This window comes from Bombina bombina, chromosome 4, assembly GCF_027579735.1.
Source record: "Bombina bombina isolate aBomBom1 chromosome 4, aBomBom1.pri, whole genome shotgun sequence".
In the NCBI taxonomy this organism is placed as follows: domain Eukaryota; kingdom Metazoa; phylum Chordata; class Amphibia; order Anura; family Bombinatoridae; genus Bombina; species Bombina bombina.
Genome location: NC_069502.1, coordinates 734386785 through 734408446, shown reverse-complemented (window position 1 = coordinate 734408446; position 21662 = coordinate 734386785). Strand labels below are relative to the sequence as shown.

General features: G+C 38.1%; 1 protein-coding gene across 7 annotated transcripts in view; it reads left to right on the top strand.

Annotated features, from left to right (window-relative positions):
* Window positions 1–21662, top strand: part of ARID1B (AT-rich interaction domain 1B) — an 807057-nt gene that overhangs the window by 758121 nt on the left and 27274 nt on the right. For all 7 annotated transcript variants that reach the window (XM_053710956.1, XM_053710958.1, XM_053710954.1 and 4 more), the window contains 2 exons: window positions 7610–7748; window positions 10447–10619. In XM_053710956.1, coding sequence (XP_053566931.1) covers window positions 7610–7748; window positions 10447–10619 — 312 coding nt within the window. The remainder of the gene's footprint in view (window positions 1–7609; window positions 7749–10446; window positions 10620–21662) is intronic.

The window sequence follows — 21662 nt, the reverse complement described above, 5'->3', positions numbered from 1 at the left end:
CTGTCAGGTCAGCAGTCTTTTCCCATGATTGTGATTCCTACTGAACCAGACTGAGAGACCATTTAAAGGCTCAGGAACCCTTTGCAAGTGTTATGGCTTAATTAGCTGATTAGAGTGGGACACTTTGAGCCTAGAATATTGCACCTTTTCACAATATTCTAATTTTCTGAGATTGTGGATTTGGGGTTTTCATGAGCTGTAAGCCATAATCACAATTATGACAAATCACGGCTTGAACTATCTTGCTTTGCATGTGATGAGTTTATCTCATATATTAATTTCACCTTTTAAGTTGCATTAGTGAAATAAATGAACTTTTGCACGATATTCTAATTTTTCGAATGTATATATATATATGTATATATATATATATATATATATATATATATATATATATATATATATATACTAATAATGAATACACTGCACTGTATAATGTGTGTATCAATCCAGTAATAGTGAACACGCTGCACTTTATAATGATGCGAGTATCTATACACTAATAGTGAATACACTGCACTGCATAATGATGTGAGATCCTTTTAAAATAATGAATGTTTGTCACATCTATTTGTTCTAAAACTGAGCTGTCCAGTATTTATCCTCCAGTGACAGACTATATTTTTGGGATACCCTTTTTATTATTATTATCGGTTATTTGTAGTGCGCCAACAGATTCTGCAGCGCTATAAACATAGGTAGCATTTATAGGGATCAAATGGGTAGAGGGCCCTGCCGAGAGTCGCACTGTTGTAGTCGGCTCTTATGAAGGTGATCTGAAGTTGGGCTCTTAGGCTTACATGCTGAGGGGGTTTGTGGCGGATAGCAATGGAGGAGAGGAACTGGTATTAGGAAAGGTTAGTGTAGGTTGTATGCATCCCAGAACAGTAGAGTCTTTAGAGAAGCGCTTGAAGCTTTCAAAATTAGGGGAGAGTCTTGTGGAGTGAGGCAGAGAGTTCCACAAGATGGGAGCCAGTCTGGAGAAGTCCTGTAAACGGGAATCTGAGGAGGTAAGAAGAGAGGAGGAGATTAGGAGGTCAAGAGCAGAGAGAAGGGGGTGGGAAGGAGAGTATCTGGAGACAAAGCCTGAGATATAGTGGGGAGCAGTGCAGTTGAGGGCTTTGTATGTCAAAGTCAGAATTTTGTGTTTAAACTTGGAGGCAAGAGGAAGAGGAAGCCAGTGAAGGGATTGGCAGAGAGGTGCAGCAGATGAAGACCGACGTGTAAGGAAGATAAGCCTGGCAGAGGCATTCATTATGGATTGTAAAGGAGCTATGCGGCAGAGAGGATGGAGTTGCAGTAGTCGAGGCGGGAAATGATGAGAGAGTGGATTAAAATCTTAGTTGTCTTGTGTAAGGAAATGTCTAATTTTAGAGATGTTTAAAGGTGGAAGTGGCAGGCTTTAGCCAAGGACTGAATGTGAGGAGTGAAAGAATGATCTGAGTCAAGTGTTACCCTGAGACATCAGGCATGGGGGGGGGGGGGGTAGGGGTAATGATGGAGTTATCGACAGTTATAGAGAAGTGGGAGGGTGGAGATTTTAGAAGAAGGGGGGAAAATATATCCTTTAGTGTTCTCCACAGAAAGTTTTGCCAGCCGGGTGGGGGTAGTTTAATTCTTTCTAATATTATAACATTTTCTGCTAAAGCACAAATCAATTGCATAAATTAATGTAAATTAATTTAATGATAATTTGAGCTATAAACATTGCAAATTGTTAATAACTAGCTCATTTTAGCTTATTATTTGTTAACATTTTAACCGGATGATCAGTAAAATAATCTGGTTGATGCAACCATTAAAAGGGTCCTAAGGAGAACACTGCCCTTCCTCACCTGTGCTACGCAGGTATATCCCTAGCATCTGGATTTTAACATTCCCTATATTAAATGCAATAAAATGTTTTATTCAAATGTCCCTTAGCTGTCAATGTAGCTTTGTTTACATTTCTTCCATCTCATCATTTGTCACTTTGTCACATAAGACATGAAGTGTACTGTTGGATAAGTATTGATTGTATACCCAGTTCTACACCTTAAATTTGGTATTTCCTACCCAATTATATGTACACAAATGAAAACAGTTTAAATCTTTTCAATAATCAATGCTGTTATTTTTTACTGTGTTTTATTCTGGATAGAGCATGCTGTTTTAAAAACTTTCAAAATTGCTTCTGTTATCTAATGTGTTTCGTTCTCTTAGTATCCTTTGTTGAAAAGTAAACCTAGGTAGGCTCAAAGTTTCTCAGGAGTGTGCCTGAGTCTTTATCACTCTATAGCAGCAATGTTTGCAACAATGTATGTAGTAATTTTTTACACAGCACTTCAAACACTGCTTCCTTAGACTGATAGACACTTGCACACTCCTGAGCTCCTATGAGCCCACCTAGGATTACTCTTTAAAGTGATGGTAAATCCTAGCATTTGTGAAACGCTAGGATTTTCCATTGGAACAAATAAAGGGGACTTTCATGCTGAAAGCTCCTTTGTTTGTTCCAAGCAATTCGCCGCACTGAGTTGCTAAGGCAGCCCACCAGTAGAACGCTATCTTTGCTATTTGGCTGAGAGGTGACGTTTCCACCTCTTAGCCAATAGCTGTGCGGTAAATCCGGCTTTGCGCTGCAATATGCATTCTGCCGTTGGGCTGCCTTAGCAGCTCAGTGCGGCGATCGCTTGGAACAAACAAAGGAGCTTTCGGCATGAAGTATTTTATACTTCATGAATGAAAGTCCCCTTTATTTGTTCCAATGGTAAATCCGAACGTTTCACAAACAAACAACAAATAAAGCGAATGAAACAAAATTGATAATAGAAGTAAATTGGAAAGTTATTTAACATTGTATGCTGTGTCTGAATAATGAAATAAATATTTTGGGTTTCGTGTCCCTTAAAGCTTCTTTCTAGAATAATTTAAATATCATTATTACCTATTAAGAGGTCATACAACATATACATTTGAGTGTTTTCCATCACCTGGGTACATGCACCCAGATATTTTAGTATAGAGCAGCATTCTTGTTAATGAGTCTTTGAATGTCTTCTCCTTGAGCGAGCCATTCTTTATTTTCACAACGTGACCCTGTTCTGCTAGAATTCCTCTGTCACCTCTTTTCAGCTCTGTTATGGATTTGCAAGGCACATTTCACAATGAGAAAATCCCTTAGAAAGAAAGGAGAGAGAAAAAAATCTTTCTAAGCACAGCTGAGACACCCGGTCATAATTAGTAAGCCTGCTACCAAAAAGCCATCCATCTTTCCTGGCATGTGGCTGGCTGAATTTTCTATTATTAGCTGACAGGTGATGTCATAGTCTGTCAAGGAGCCAAAAGGGATTCCCCAGAGGATGAATAGAGGAAGGGGGTGGAATGGGTTTCCCTGGGTTTGTAAACAAAGATGTCCTTATTATGACCTCTGTTCACGGCAGAATCAGTGACGTGTTCCAGCGCTGTTTCTTCCACCCCACCCGATCCCTCCACCTCAGCCAGAATTAGGCCAGTAAATTCATGCTGTGTAAATTATCTTCCCAGCATGATGTCGGCCTGCAAAGTCTGAAAAATGCAGTGTGCTTAACCTTTAATAACCTTTCTTTTGTTTACTTTAGAGTATGCGTTTGGAGCTGGTGGCATTAGGTTTGCATAACTTATCCTGCCAGGTATTAATTTTCGTCTGAAAGACCACATTCATTGTTTATTTAACTCATCAGAAGTCACTGTAAGGGAATGCACTACTCGCCATAAATAAGAGCTGTGAATTCTATTTATTGGCTCTTGTACTTTAAAAATGTACATTATTACAAGAATGCCTAAAATACCAAATTTTCTAACACACACGTTTAAAGGGACATTAAACACTAAATACATGCTAGATAGAATGATGCATTCAAAGAAAAGATTAGTCCATGACTAACATGTAGATGTATTTTTTAAAGTTTCATTAGTTGTTTAAAAAGTGACAAAATAAGTGTAAAGTTTTAGTGTCTATAAAACACTGGGAGCTGCCATGTTGTAACTTGTGTTATTTTCTCTGCTGTGGCCAATTAGGGACAGTTATAAATAGGTCACTAGAGTGTGCAGCCAATGGTTGTGTTGGATTTAACAGTGTCTTGCACTTCCATTTCTAACAGGAACTGAAAAGCTCACAATTTCAGAATGGAATTACAGGCAAAGAGGACAAAATAAATAATGAAAGTATATTGTAGAGTTGTTTTATTATATACAATTTATCATTTTATATTACCATCTCAAAGTGTTTAATGTCCCTTTAACGTTTTAGAAAGTTTGTTGATATGGAACAATAACAAACAATTAGGAAGTATTGATTTGTGTTTGCAGCACTTTTGCTCAGTTTTACCTTATTCAGCCAATCTAGGCCTTTACAGTGGTATTTTGAAGAATTCCTCAATCTTGAAAAAGATGGCTAGTACTTTCACGATCATATTTGTTCTGTTGTGTTGTGTCCATTTAAAGGGTCATGGCACACTTTTAAATTGTACTATAAAATGTTTAAAGGACCACTTAGTAGAATTGCATAATTAACAAGTGCACAATAAAAAGACAATTATTTAACACCTACTTTAAATTTCAAATAAGCAGTAGATTTTTTTTCTGACACATTTTATTTTTTTGCCCATTTTCCGACACCATGTATCATGTGACAGACATCAGCCAATCACAGACTAGTATACGTATACCCTGTGAGCTTATGCACATGCTCAGTAGGATCTTGTTACACAGAAAGTGTGAATATAAAAAGACTGTGCAAAATTTGATAATGGAAGTAAGTTAAAAAGTGTCTTAAAACTACACACACTATCAATCATAAACATTTATTTTGACTTGAGTCCCTTCAATTACAATGTAATATAAGTTAATTATTTATTTTGTTTGCTTTTGCTGTAAAATACCTGTCTTGGCAGTGGACAAATTAATTTAGAGAGAGCCATAACTGGACATAGATAAGAGAGATAATATAACCATGTTTACCAGAGTTTTCAAGCCGATTAATAGAAGGACCATTTTAAATGCTTTTAAAATTGTTTATTTTTTATATGGGTCTTTTTCAATGCAAATGTTCTCCCCTTTAATATGTTCCCAATAATCCACTTTACCTGCTGGAGTGTATTTAATTGTTTACAAGTATTTCCATTACCCTTATATTAGCATTTGAAATAGTTTATTTAGCCTGTGGTGTCCCCACCCATCCTGAAAGTTTTTGGCCTCAAGGCCAAGCTGTGTTAATACATCCAGTAGAAGAAATTACACTATCAGTTGGTTATAGAAGAGATGAGGTAATACATTGTTAATTTTCCATTGTTCTCTCCAAGTATTGATGATTGATTTACAGAAAGATATAAGACAAAGAAACAGGTATATGTACACAATGTGATAAAAGTAATGATATCTGATTACACCTACAAGCTCAACCCATTTTATTAGGTTGTGGCTTCAAAACACAAAATCAGCTAATTCATATGCACAAAATAAGACTTAAAAAAGCAAATCTCATACATTGTATACTTAACAGCTGGTAAAAAAAGTTATTGGAAATACATTAAGGAAAAAACTATTTTATACTATACTGTCCTTTTAATGGCTGATACAATCTTTCTCTCTCTCTGGATGGATGGATGGATGGATAGATATATAGAAAATTACTTTAATGTCCCGTTAAAACCAGAGATTCCTGTTCTGGAAGATGCTGAAGCACTTGCTTTAATTATGGGTGTATGGACTCCTGACCGACTGACTCAGGAACTTAGAAGCTGGTTTGTCTATAATGTACAGTTGCACGCATTGTTTTTTGACGGACACATATTGAGCTTTATGAATCTTAAGCTAATTTAAAGGGACAGTCAAGTCAAAATTAAACTTTTATGATTCCGATAGAGAATGCAATTTTAAGAAAATTACTAATTTACTCCTATTATCTTTTTTTCTTCGTTATCTTTATTTGAAAAAGCAAGAATGTAAGCATAGGGGCTGACCCATTTTTGGTTCAGCTCCTGGGTAGCGCTTTCTGCTTGGTGTCTAAATGTAGCCACCAATCAGCAAGCACTACCCAGGAGCTGAACCAAAAATGGGCCGGCTTCTAAGCTTACATTCAAATAAGATACCAAGAGAACGAAGAAAAAAGTATAATAGGAGTAAATTGGTAAGTTGCTTAAAATTGCATGCTCTATCTGAATCATGAAAGTTTAATTTTGACTAGACTTTTCCTTTAAGCAAAGTGAATTTGTGTGTATAGAAAATAATGATATAGTAAATATTGGTCCTGGCATAAAGTGCACATTGGTTATTATAGTTTTTTTTTGTGGTTATAGAATATATCGTTTCTGACTAACCGGTAAATAGGTTCTTAAAGGACCAGTCAACACATTAGATTTGCATAATCAACAAATGCAAGATAACAAGACAATGCAATAGCACTTAGTCTGAACTTCAAATGAGTAGTAGATTTTTTTATAACAAATTTCAATTTTATGTATATTTCCACTCCCCTTGTACCATGTGATAGCAATCAGCCAATCACAAATGCATATACGTATAGTCTGTGAATTCTTGCACATGCTCAGTAGGATCTGGTGACTCAAAAATTGTAAATATAAAAGACTGTGCACATTTTTTTTAATGGAAGTAAATTGGAAAGTTGTTTAAAATTGCATGCTGTATCTGAATCATGAAAATGTAATTTAACCTGAGTGTCCCTTTAAGATTCTACATAAAGGAGATACCAACGTCTCAAATTTTCGTGATTCTTTTTCTATAAGTTTTTGTCAATGCTAAACGTAGGCTGTATTTTCTTTAGAAGAACCATACTATACAATTTACACATAATTTATTAAGAGCAATAATTACACTTTTTATATCTTTATTGTAAAAAGGCAAAAAAAAAGTTGTTTGTTTTTTGCAATAGTAAAGAATCCCACTGAATTTTAGTTATGGAACCTCTTCAATACACTAACATGAGGGGAAAATGTAATGCTTTAAAAATGAAAGAACCAGTAAATACAGTAGATTTGCATAATCAACAATTTCATGAAAAAAAGACAATGCAATAGCACTTAGGGCCTGATATACAAAACCTCGCCACGTAGGTGAGATATTCTAAGAAGTCTCGTCGGTATGGTGAGGCCCTTAAAAAAAAAAAATAGAAACGCAAATTTTAACTTGAGACATATTTATGTTGCTATGGTAGTGTTATTTATGTGAAACTGAGATTCATACATTACAATACAAGGTTTAAAAAATCCCAAAGATTTTACGTAATTTGTTTCCATGCTGGTGAGGTTTTGAATATCAGGCCCTTTATATAAGCAGTAAATTATTTTTTTTCTGACAAATTTCAAAGTTATGTCTATTTTTACTCCTCCTGCATCATGTGACAGCCATCAGCCAATCACAAATGCATATATTCTGTGAATTCTTGCACATGCTTAGTAGGTACTGGTGACTCAACAAGTATAAATATAAAAAGACTGCACATTTTGTTAATGGAAATAAATTGGAAAGTTGTTTAAAATTGCATGCTGTATCTGAATCAAGAAAGTTTAATTTTAACTTGAGTGTCCCTTTATTTTAGAATGTTAATAAAGTCTTTTTTTTATCTTGTCAGCTAACTCTGGCTCCCTCCAAGGCCCACATACACCCCAGTCAACAGGCAGTAATTCCACTGCTGAGATGATTGGGGATTTAAAACCTCCAACACCTGCATCAACACCTCATGGTCAAATGCAACCTATGTCGATTGGAAGGTAAGTTAAACATATAAAACTACTGCATTTTAAGTGCTATTTAGTTATGCTGTCTAAAATCTTGTTGTATGTGTTTAACATTAAGGATTTCCTGGTGCTATAGAGGTGCTTGCTTATAAAACACTACATGTCAACCACTCCCTTGATTTTCTGGAAAAGTTGCGCTGAGGAGTCATATTTAGTCTTTGCACCCTGGTAATGTGGTATTAAGACTGTTTTCAGCATTTCCACTAAATGCATTTACCTCTTCCAACATCTTGCCCCAGATTTTCCTCTAAATGAAGTACAATTACATATCTTGGATGTTACACAATGTTCGAAAATCTTGATTTACCATAAAATCACATTCTTGTGTCTATATGAACATTTCCATGTTACAATCTTGAAAGGAGATCAAATGTTAGCTCTTTATAATATATTCATGGAGTGTTAATCATAGGTTTCCTTTTATGACTATTGAAAGCAAGTATGAATCTTTATGATACTGTATTAGTAAATCCGGTTTAAAATCAAATAATTGAAAAATAACAAGTATATTGTTTGTAATCCATCAAAAAGCAAATGGTTTGTAATTAATATTGGTAAGATTTATCTAACATAGAACATACATGTTCCATAAGTCTTGATGGTACATTTTACAGTAACTGATTTCTCCTAAAAGACTATAGATGAGAATAATTGACTATAGAGTTATGAAAAGCATTAGTATGATTTTCTCGGGGTGCCTTCATGAAATACTAAATTGGAAACATTGGGCACTAGATTCTGCAATCTGTATTGCGATCTAGCAAATTATATTTACGCTTGAGCATTATAAGTAAAAAAAATTTGTACCCAAACAAGTTATTCTGTAGAGTTCTTGTATGCTGGTATTTGGTCGAAAGGTTTCTTTAAAGGGACAGTTTACTCAAATTTTTTCTCTCCTTTAATTTGTGCCCAATGATCCACTTTACCTGCTGGAGTGTATTAAATTATTTACAAGTATTTCCATTACCCTTATATTGGCATTTGAATTAGTTTATTTAGCCTGTGGTATCCCCACCCATCCTGAAAGTTTTTGGCCACGAGGCCAAGCTGTGTTAACACAGCCAGTAGAATAAATTACACTCCCAGTGGGTTATAGAAGAGATAAAGTAATAAAATGTTAATTTTCCATTGTTCTCTCCAAGTATTGATGATTGTTTTATGGACAGATATAAGATAAAGAAGCAGGTATATGTACACAATGTGATAAAGTAATGAGATCTGATTATACCTACAAGCTCAACCCATTTTATTAGGTTGTGGCTTTAAAACACAAAATCACCTAATTCATATAAACAAATAAGCATTAAAAAAGCAAATCTCATACATTTTATTCTCTGCAGCTGGTAAAAAAGTAATTGGAAACGCATTAAGGGAAAAACTATTTTATAGTATACTGTCCCTTTAATGAACAACAACAATAAATAAATAATTTACCTCCCTGTTAATGGTGGAATTGAATTGTTAATGCTTAGAACTTAGGAATGCTGGAGAGTGTGTATCCTTATACCTTGTTAGTGGGTTCCCATAATTCATCCTGGTGTTGCAGCTAACCTCTAGGCCAGTCCATCTCTCTCTGTCTCTCTGTCTCTCTCTCTCTCTCTCTCTCTCTCTCTATATATATATATATATATATATATACACACACACATACTGTACTGTGCTGTCATGCCATGCCTCCTACAAACTATACGTGACATATTGACATTCATTCACAAACAATCATAATGATTGTCTGTGAATGAATGTCAATATGTCATGGTTGTAAATGATGTCTGCCTGATGAGTCTGTCACATACCTCCCAATATTTCAAAATTTGAAAGAGGGACACCCCCACACTGGGAAAAGTGTTATCTGTGGAGAACAAGATTATATGTGGAGCATGATATACAGTTCTGGAGGAGTAGCAAAGCTGCGCCAGCATGCATGGGGGGTTGAAGTGTTGCGTTGTGCTGCGTGTAGAGCCGGCACTAGGTACGTGTTGTGGGGGTTCCTTCCAAGTGTGAACATAGGTCGGGGAGGCGAGCTGCCGCTGCAGTTACCCTCAGTCATCATCTCACTCAAAATAAAAAAACGGCCCAGAGTAAAAAACAATCAAAATTTAAAAAATATGTCACACTGTTGTCAGTCTGCCGCGGCACACCTGAGGATCTCTCACGGCACACTAGTTGAAAAACACTGCTCTAGGCAAATGCTTCTTTAGATAAAGGCAAAGGTAAAAAAAATCTACTGCATTAACGTGTAAAATTCTTTCTCTCGGTTAGTATTCTACACTACTCAAACATTAGCTAATTATCTTCCGTTTATCACTTTAAAAAAATATTTTCATCAAAGGGTGCTTGCTTTTCCGCTATTTTTTTTCCTATTAAATTGAAAATTTGGCTTTTAGATTATATCTAAATGCTTCTTAAATCCTTCTCTGCAATCTTAAAATTATACTATTTGGCTGACCATTAATTTATGCATTTAGCTTCATTTACACATATTCCCATAGGTCTATATATATACTATATTACTATATATATATATATATATATATATATATATATATATATATATAAGCATACACACAATTTAAAAGACTGTCTATTAATCTTGGAATGAGGACAAGCTACTTATTTACAAATGTTTCCCATTGTATGATTTCAAATGTGTTTTCTTGGCTTTATATAGAAACAGCGCAGTGAGCGTGCAGGATCCTTTCTCAGATATGGGGGACTCATCCTTCCCAAAGCGTAACTCTATGACCCCTAACGCACCGTACCAACAAGGATTGAATGTGCCGGACGTGATGGGACGTATGGCTTATGAGCCTAACAAGGATCCTTTTGGTGGAATGAGAAAAGGTAAAAAAAAATTGTCCGCTGCTTTACTTTTCTAAACTGCACAGACAGCATCCCGCTAACTGAATGTTTGTTTTAAAATTGTTCTATAACTGTCAGATATTATTTCTTTGCTGTTCAACCGTGTGCCGATATTCTTATTTAGTCACCTGTGTCTTTATAAGGGAAAATGAACTGAAAATGCTCATCTCTTAAAGGGACAGTCTAGTAAAAATTAAATCATGATTCAAATTGGGCATGTCATTTTAAACTATCCAATTTACTTTTATTATCAAATTTGCTTTGTTCTCTTGGTATTTTTAGTTGAAAGCTAAACATAGGAAGGCTCATATGCAAATCTTTAAACCCTTGAAGACCGCCTCTTATCTGAATGCATTTTCGCAGCTAGAGGGCGTTAGTTCATGTGTGCCATATAGATAACATTGTGCTCATGCCTGTGGAGTTACCTAGGAGCCAGCACTGATTGGCTTAAATACATTTCTGTTAAAAGAACTTAAAAAAGGGGGTAGCCTGCAGAGGCTTACTTACAAAATAATCACTGCAGTAAAAAGTATATTAATATAACCGTGTAGGTTATGCAAAACTGGGAAATGGTTAATAAAGGGATTATCTATTTTTTAAACAATAAACATTCTGGAGTAGACTGTCCCTTTAACAAGCTTTATTATGCAATGACTTTTGAATTTCTGAAGTCTACATTTTTAATACTGGTTGCAAATTAATTTCTGACTATATATTAGTCATATTGTTTTTGTTTGTTTGTTTTTTGTTTCTGTATTGGCTATGAAAGGGCCATTAAATTATAAACAAATGCAGAAAAAAAAGCATAATTTAAAAAAAAAATTTTTTGTTTAAAGTTGTTTATTTTTATACAAAACCAACAGAAGGTACAATTCTCGTCTGTTGAATATAAGCTCATTGGTTGACAAGAAATTATTTATTTTACAAAGTAACTGCACGTTATAAGATTTGTTTACAATTAAATATGTAATTGTTTCCTTTGAGAATAAATATGGCATCTCATATAAAAAGGTTGCACAGTCCTAATATATACTTTAAAGGACCATTATAGTCAAAAGGATACACGCTGTAAACCATTAGAGCATGGCATTTTAAGACCATCAACCACAGACTACTGTGTGCTTGAATACATAGTAGAAATTCAGCTCGGGACTCGCAGAGCACTGCTGGTCCAGAACAGAAAATGCAGCAGATCCAGTCAGCAGCGTTAGTTCAACATTTGAGTTGTGCGTCTAGTCCTTGATTAGATCAGCTGCATTTTCCGCTCGGGACTAACAGTGCTCTGCGAGTCCAGAGCGGTATTTCTATTATGTGTTTAACCCCTTTGCAGGAGCTAAACACACTTTAGCCTAGGGTCCATAATGAAAATAAACGTTAGACTTTAGTATATGGTTTATTGATAAATTCTTACTATTTATGCGCCGAACGAAAGTTATACATTAATCTGACATCCTTTTCTTCTCATACCTTCGTCTGCCCTTCACTAGACTGCTCTTCCTTTTTTTAAGTCGTTTTAGTGCGGCAGCCAATCATATTGCTGTATTTACTGGTTCTTTAACTTAAAAGCTTGAAATCCTAGACAGGATGGATATTAAAGGAATAGTGTAGTCGAAATTAAACTTCCATGCTTCAGATAGAGCAGGCAATTTTAAACAACTTTCTATTTTGCTCCTATTATCAATTTGTCTTCGTTCTCTTGGTATCTTTATTTGAATGTAAGATTAGGAACCGGACCATTTTTGGTTCAGCACCTGGGTAGCGCTTGCCGATTGGTGGCTACATTAAAATACCAATCAGAATGCGCTACCCAGGTGCTGAACCAAAAATGGGCCGGCTCCTATGCTTACATTCTTGCTTTTTCAAAAAAGATACAGAGAGAACGGAGACAAAATGAGAATAGGAGTAAATTAGAACGTTGCTTAAAATTGCCTGCTCTATCTGAATCAAGAAAGTTTAATTTCCCTTTAACGAGTTCAGGCTATTAGGCAAACCCATTCATAGTATAACCATTGACACACCATATTTGTCATTACTCGAATTGGGGCTTTCACTTTGTATGTATAGATGCTGACACTTTTTATTCGTCCATTTTTTGTATATACTTTTACACAATCTCTGTACATTATTATAGGCTTGTTGGACATTTGTGCTGGTTCTCACCTGATTGCTTGTGAATTTACTTTGAACTGCAATTGCTTGTTATTACTTTATGGAGGCTGGACAGGTGGTAGAATACTTCACTGCAAACTTTAATAGAATTCAAAGTGGGTACATGAATTAGTGGGGCTGTATATTTGTATTTTAGATGTGAGCTATCAGGTGTCAAGTCAAGAGCTTGCTTATTTTGGCAACTGAAGTTTTCCTCATTGTGCACCTTTTTCACTGCCACAAGTATTTTGATATGACCCTCTCAATTTATATATTTTTTATTTTATTTTTATAGTTTTATTTTGCATTTTGCATACATTTTTTTTATATAGGGTATTTGTGCTGTATTAGCCTTGACATATTATTATAGGAAATATTAACCTATATTCCTAATCATCATAGCCCGGGCTAGTGGATGTTTTATATTTTCCTATCCAAGCATTTGAAGCTACTGAAACATTTAAGTCCCTACATTGCCCAACAGTGAGTATTTGGATGTTGCCCTCAGCTACCTTGAAATGGGCCATATTGAGGGCATTACCGAGGCTTCTGCAATTCACTGGTGGTAAAGCACTTTGGATGACCTGGCATAAGTTTTGAACTGAGGTTGCAGGTTCTGCCTGCAGTACATAGTGTGTGACTAAACCACTACACAGTTTAAGCCAGCAAAAAGAGATTGGCGATCTGGAGACGACCAACATAAAAACAGACAAGTTGAATTTGCACCATACTCCAGTCTGAAGCAGTTAGTATTGCAATGTTTCAACCAGTAGCTCTTATTCCATCTAAGAACAAGTTTGTAGGGCCTCAATGGAATTTGCCTTTATTCTAAAAAGCTTTGGTGATCTCTTTTAGACATTTAAGGGAAGCATCCATCTGTAAGCTTACACTGAAAAGTATTCCTCTTGGTGGATTATTAGTTGAGAAACAGAGTTGCCCCACTATTCATCGTGTTTGGTCTTCCCTCAAGATAAGGAAGTTGTCTTGCCAGTAGCTGATTTCTTCCTGTGGTACTTTTCATATACCATGCCTCTCAATACACCTGTCTTCCCTTAGAAGACTTTTGCTATAAAAGGTGATTGTTTTTGTTTTTTTAATCGCTTTTTCTGTCACTTTAAGAAAATTTTCCACTTTGTGGGCATCTAAAGTAGATATTTCTTCTGAAGACTTGTGCAAGCCAGCAGTTTTGAGTTCTCATGTCTCTGAAGCACTACAAACTAGATGAGGTACATGCCTCTGCTGTTAACAGATTTCTGAGAAAATTCTTTCTTCTCTATTGTTTTATAAAAAAAACTTGTCTTTTTTTGTCAGCTTGATTACTGACTTTGTGTGCCGCTTTCTAAATAGTTCATGCTTCTATTCTACTGTTTGGTAAGTCTCTGGTGATTTCTACTAGGTTGAACCAAGACAATCGAATTGTAGCAGGTAAAGGAGATTAGTCTTTTGCATGATGTTTTTTTGTATACAGGCCCATGCTACACAATGTTGTTTTTTGCTTTTTTTGAGAAGTGCACAAGCTAATTTACATATGGTAAGTGATAGTACACAACAAATATGACCAATTACACATATTTACAAGATTTCAAAGGGTATTTCCATGGATTTCTAGATTTTCAAAGTTTTACAACTCTGAGTGTTTGTGAAACATTAGTTTTAAATACATATCTTTCCAAATACTTTCCTTAAAGGGATAGTAAACTCCAACATTTTCTTTTATGATACAGATAGAACATACACTTTTAAACAACTTTGCAATGTAATTCTATTATCAAATTTTCTTCATTCTCTTGTTATCCATTACTGACGGGACAGCATTGCACTACTGACAGGAAGCTGAAAATATCTATTTAGCCAATCACAAGAGACAAATGTGTGCAGGCACCAATTAGCAGCAGCTCCCACTAGTTTATGATATGTGCATATTCATTTTTTAACAAGGGATACTAAGAGAATGAAGCAAATTTGAAAATAGAAGTGAATTTAAAAGTGACTTAAAATTACCTGCTCTATCTGACTCATGCAAGTTTAATTTTAACTTTCCTATCCCTTTAAAGGGACATGAAACACAGACTAAAATACAAATTAAAACATTTCTAATTTACTACTGTTGTTAAATTTGCTTTGTTTTCATGGTATTCTTTGTTAAAGAGATACCTATGTAGTTAGTGTGCACGTGCCATCTATTGCTTTTGCAAATGTATAACATTGTTAAAAGTATTCTTGCAAAACTGCTGCCATTTTAAGAACTCCTAAAACTGACAACGTGCTTTTTCACAAAGAGGAACAAAGTACATTTGATAATAGAAATCAATTTGAAGGTGTTTTTTTTTATTAATCGTAAGATATACACTTTGGGGTTTGTGTTTCTTTAATTTCTGAAAGAAAAAAAGATTGCCGTATTTTATAGTTTATACTCCCCGTACATTCCTTTTATTTTTAAAATTGTTCATAATCAATTAAACATTTCATTATAATTCGATATACAAAGGAAATGTGTATTTTTACCCAAGCTTTACAAAACAGTGTGACCACAATGCTAACCACCATCTTACTATATGAACCCAATGTGTTACTTTGTAATCCCTTGTCTAGCTATGGGCTAGATTACAAGTAGAGTGCTAATTTATTGTGCAGATTTGCCTGTTTCCATCTAAAGGGGAGGAGAGTCCACGGCTTCATTCATTACTTTTGGGAATAAAGAACCTGGCCACCAGGAGAAGGCAAAGACACCCCAGCTAAAGGCTTAAATACCTCCCCCACTCCCCTCATCCCCCAGTCATTCTTTGCCTTTGGTCACAGGAGGATGGCAGAGGAGTTTCGGAGTAGTCTCTTATGGAGGGTAGTACTCTTCGGAATGGGACTAGAGTTTTAAGTAGTCCTGTCAGCCTCTCAGTGAGAGCCTAGGTGAAAGTTAGAGTCCGGAGATGCAGGGAGAGTCTTTCTGCGAAGCCATCCTGACTCATATAAACAGCTCCACAAGCAATCAGAGTTGACAAGTTTCGCTGCCTGCTTTCTGCACTCAAGTCTATGTCAGGAGTGATGCTTCTACCTGTCACACTTCAAGGGCCTTGTTCCTGTTCCACGGCATAGATTCTGGTAAGATCGTTTCATTTTTTATACATAATGATAACGCAGAAGACAGGGTCACAGTGTGGCCCATTTATCTTATGGAATCGAGGGTTAATATTCTTGGTAAGGATATTATTGAACAGGGGGGGGGGGGTTATACATGATATTGTTTATTGTGTGATTGCTGTGTTATGTTCGAGATGAGGCTCTGGCAATGGTGGAGCTTTTAGGTTGACTTCCGGGAGTATTTGCGTGGCCAGTTTTGGCGCGTTTTCTCTTTAGTGCAGGGGCGTTCCTGCGAGGCATCCAATGTGACCGGGTGTGGAGGTCTCCACTTCCTCTGTTGATCTGCAGTGCAGGAGACGAAGCAGTCTCTGTAGTCCGGGTCATAGGAGGTGGTGAGTGCCCTGGCCATTAGAGGTATAAAGTTGCCTGTTTATTAAATTAATCTAATCCATAATAAAAGAGCAAGCTATGGAGGACTCTGACGCGTTAGAGGGTACTCCCTCTTTAACAAAGTCTCATTCCTGTGTTTATTGTGAGGAGGTTCTTGTAGATCAGCCTGCTCAACTATGTTCCACATGCCTCGATAAAGTTGCGATATCTAAAAACAAAGGGATGTCTAGTACTTCTGAGCCGTCTACCTCTGAGGGTTCCCGTCCAATGAGGTGCGTTCCCTGCTTTCATCTCCGAGTGCACATGCAGCGCCCCAGGGTCCAACCATTACTCCTACGGGAGAGATTAGTTGGCCGTCAGATTTTGAGGATCAACTGCAAACGGCGGTATCGAAAGTGATCCATGCCTTACCACGTTCTGCTAAGCGCAAGCGTAGGGCGTATCATGGTGTCCCAGGGGTTTTCTTTGCCTATGGAAATATCAGAGGCATTATACGATGACGAGGCCCACTCTGATTCTTCGGAGGAGGCTCCTTCTGGGTCGGAATCCGTGTCATCTCATCCTCCGGCTGCGGAGGAGCCTGACTTTAGGTTTAGGATAGAGAATTTGCGCTTTTTGCTGAAGCCAGTGCTTGCTACTCTGGAGGTCCTGGAACCGAAGCTTCCGGAGGAACCTTCGATTCCTAAGCTTGATAAGGTATACGAGGACAGGGTGGTTAAAAATGAATGGGAGCGATAAGGTTCTTCCTTCCCCTCTTCTTCTTCCTTTAAGAAACTATTCCCCTGTCCCGGAATCTCAACTCGAGCTGTGGGGGACTTTCCCTATGGTGGATGGTGCTATTTCCACACTTGCGAAGTGGACAACTATTCCTCTCGAGGATAGTTAGTCATATAAAGAGACCATGGATAAAAAGTTGGAAAGCATGTTAAGGAAAATGTTTCAGCACACTGGGTTTGTTTTTCAACCAGCAGCGGCTGTAGCCGTAGTTCCCGGAGCTGCAACATATTAGTGTGAATCCCTGTGTGATATGGTTGAGAGGGAGACTTCCATCGACGAGATACAGGAGAGAATTAAGGCCTTGAGGGTCGCTAATGCGATGCCAATATTCAAATTATTCGCCTGAACGCTAAGGTGTCAGGGTTTTCCGTATTAACTTGCAGGACTCTGTGGCTAAAGTCTTGGTCGGCGCTACTTGCAGTGGCCAGATCCAGGGGCATTGCTGTGGCGCCCTATTTGGACAACATCCTAGTCCAGGCGCCGTCGTTCAGTCTCGCAGAGGATCATTCGAGGGCTCTTCTTTTCTTGCTCCAATCGCACGGTTGGAAGATCAACTCAGGAAAGAGTTCTCTGGTTTCCATCAACAGGGTGGAGTTCCTAGGCACGATAATAGACTCTATCTCCATGAAGATATTTCTCACAGATCAACGACACAGGAAGATTGCATCCACCTGTCTTGCGCTTCAGTCTTTCTCAAGCCCTTCGGTGGCTCAGTGTATGGAGATGATTGGGCTCAGCATAGATGTCATCCCTTTCGCCAGGTTACATCTAATACCTCTTCAGTTGTGCATGTTTAGACAGTGGAACGGCGATCATTCAGATCTATCACAGCGTATATCCATGGATGCTTGAACCAGGGACTCCATCTCTTGGTGGATCCGTCCGGAGCATCTGTCCCTGGGGACATCCTTCTTGAAACTGTCCTGGGAGATTGTGACCACGGATGCGAGTCTCGTAGGATGGGGAGCTGTTTGGGGTGCCAGGATGCACAAGGAAAATGGACTCGGGAGGAGTCTCTCCTTCCGATAAATATTCTGGAACTTCGAGCAATTTACAATGCTCTGAGGGCATGGACTCCTCTGGGTTCGCTCAGCTTCATCAGATTCTCGATCGACAACATTACCTTGGTGGCTTACATCAACCATCAGTTAAGCTAGCAATGAGGGAGGTGTCTGGGATTTTGGAGTGGGCGGAGTCCCACAGCTGCTTGCTTTCAGCGATCCACATTCCAGGTGTGGACAACTGGGAGGCGGACTGTTTCAGCAGGCAATCCTTCCATCCGGGAGAATGGTTTCTTCACCCTGAAGTGTTTGCAGAGATTTGTCTCAGATGGGGAACGCCAGAGATAGATCTCATGGCGTCCAGACTCAAATGCAAGCTACCCCGATACGGGTCGAGATCGAGGGATCCCCAAGCAGAGCTGGTGCCTTGGGAATTCAGCCTACCTTACATTTTTCCACCATTACCACTTCTACCTCGTCTAGTGGCACGCATCAAACAGGAGCGAGCTTCGGCCATCCTGATCGTTGCCGCGGAGGACGTGGTTTGCGGATCTGGTGGGGATGTCATCCTCTCCGCCATGAAGGTTACCCTGTCGCTGGGATCTGCTGGAACAGGGTCCCCAAAATCTCGTTTCTCTGAAGGCTGACTGCATGGAGATTGAACGCTTAGTCTTAGCCAAGAGAGGTTTTTCTGAAAGTGTGATTGACACTCTAGTTCACGCAAGGAAGCCAGTCACTCATTGTATCTACCATAAGGTGTGGAGGACTTGTCCTGGTGTGAGAAGCATGGATATCCTTGGCACAAGGTGAAGGTATCCAGGATTCTGTCCTTTCTCCAGGAGGGTCTGGAGATGGGTCTTGCCGCTAGTTCCTTAAAGGGACAGATCTCAGCATTATCAGTCTTGTTTCACTGGAGACTGACTGAGCATCCTGACATTCAATCTTTCGTTCAGGCTCTGTCTCGAATCTTTTAAACTTGGTCCTTAAGGTATTGCAGAGGGTTCCGTTTGAGCCTATGCATTCCATTGACATTAAGATTCTGTCCTGGAAGGTTCTCTTCCTGTTGGCTATTGCATCGGCATGCAGAGTATCGGAGCTCGCTGCCTTGCAATTCGAGCCTCCTTACCTGGTTTTCATGCGGATAAGGCAGTTCTTCGCACCAGTTTTGCTGTCTAATTGTAACATCAATCAGGAAATAATTGTTCCTTCTTTGTGTCCTAACCCTTCGTCTTCTAAAGAGAGGTTACTTAATAATCTGGATGTGATTCGTGCCTTGAAGTTCTATCTTCAGACTACAAAGGATTTCAGACAGTCTACATCTCTTTTTTTGTGATGTATTCAGGGAAGCGCAAGGGGCAGAGGGCTTCTTCTACTTCTTTGTCTTTTTGGTTGAGGAGTTCGATTCGCTTGGCCTATGAGACAGCGGGGCATAAACCTCCTTAGAGGATCACAGCTCATTCAACTAGAGCTGTGGCTTCGTCTTGGGCCTTCAAGAATGAAGCCTCTATGGAGAAGATTTGTAAGGCGGCTACCTGGTCCTCCTTACACACTTTTACAAAGTTTTACAAATTTGATGTTTTAGCTTTTGGGAGAAAGGTTTTACAGGCTGTGGTGCCCTCAGATAAAGGTCTGCCTTTTACCCTCCCGGTTTCATTCAGTGTCCTTTAAAGCTTGGGTATATGTTTCCCAAAAGTAATGAATGAAGCTGTGGACTGTCCTCCCCTTTAGATGGAAAACATAAATTATGCTTACCTGATAATTTTATTTCCATCTTGGGTAGGAGAGTCCATGGCTCCCCCCGTAACTCCGGAGGGAGGACCTAAATTTAATTTATCTTCTTGCACCATTTATACCCTGATATTTATCCTACTGTTCCTTGTTCCCTCAGCAGAATGACTGGGGGATGAGGGGAGTGGGGGAGGTATTTAAGCCTTTGGCTGGGTTGTCTTTGCCTTCTCCTGGTGGCCAGGTTCTTTATTCCCAAAAGTAATGAATGAAGCCGTGGACTCTCCTCCCCACGATAGAAATAAAATGATCAGGTAAGCATAATTTATGTTTTGCGAGCGCACAATAATTAACCAGCCATTACAAGTGGCTGGTTATTTCTACAGAGAGCTTGCGGTAACAATTAGCACTTATAAAATTAACCAGAGATCAGATCTCTGGTTAATTGTATAAATGTGCCTCAAATGCCCCCAAAATACAGTTAGTGTATTTTTATTAAAAAAAAATAATTGTGTATTTTTATTTAAAAAAAATAATTGTGTATTTTTATTAAAAAATAAAAATGGTAGCTTTTTCTCTAATAAAATAACTGCATAGGAAGTATTTTGGGCGTAAAGTACGCGGTAGTAAGGGAAAAAAAAGGTACTGAAAGTGCCTTTACATTGCGGTCTATGGGAACTTTGCGTTCCCAGTAAATATGTATGTATATGCTTATATACATATATCTTTATGTGTATATACACATATTTACACATACATATACAGGGAGTGCAGAATTATTAGGCAAGTTGTATTTTTGAGGATTAATTTTATTATTGAGCAACAACCATGTTCTCAATGAACCCAAAAAACTCATTAATATCAAAGCTGAATAGTTTTGGAAGTAGTTTTTAGTTTGTTTTTAGTTATAGCTATTTTAGGGGGATATCTGTGTGTGCAGGTGACTATTACTGTGCATAATTATTAGGCAACTTAACAAAAAACAAATATATACCCATTTCAATTATTTATTTTTACCAATGAAACCAATATAACATCTCAACATTCACAAATATACATTTCTGACATTCAAAAACAAAACAAAAACAAATCAGTGACCAATATAGCCACCTTTCTTTGCAAGGACACTCAAAAGCCTGCCATCCATGGATTCTGTCAGTGTTTTGATCTGTTCACCATCAACATTGCGTGCAGCAGCAACCACAGCATCCCAGACACTGTTCAGAGAGGTGTACTGTTTTCCCTCCTTGTAAATCTCACATTTGATGATGGACCACAGGTTCTCAATGGGGTTCAGATCAGGTGAACAAGGAGGCCATGTCATTAGATTTTCTTCTTTTATACCCTTTCTTGCCAGCCACGCTGTGGAGTACTTGGACGCGTGTGATGGAGCATTGTCCTGCATGAAAATCATGTTTTTCTTGAAGGATGCAGACTTCTTCCTGTACCACTGCTTGAAGAAGGTGTCTTCCAGAAACTGGCAGTAGGACTGGGAGTTGAGCTTGACTCCATCCTCAACCCGAAAAGGCCCCACAAGCTCATCTTTGATGATACCAGCCCAAACCAGTACTCCACCTCCACCTTGCTGGCGTCTGAGTCGGACTGGAGCTCTCTGCCCTTTACCAATCCAGCCACGGGCCCATCCATCTGGCCCATCAAGACTCACTCTCATTTCATCAGTCCATAAAACCTTAGAAAAATCAGTCTTGAGATATTTCTTGGCCCAGTCTTGACGTTTCAGCTTGTGTGTCTTGTTCAGTGGTGGTCGTCTTTCAGCCTTTCTTACCTTGGCCATGTCTCTGAGTATTGCACACCTTGTGCTTTTGGGCACTCCAGTGATGTTGCAGCTCTGAAATATGGCCAAACTGGTGGCAAGTGGCATCTTGGCAGCTGCACGCTTGACTTTTCT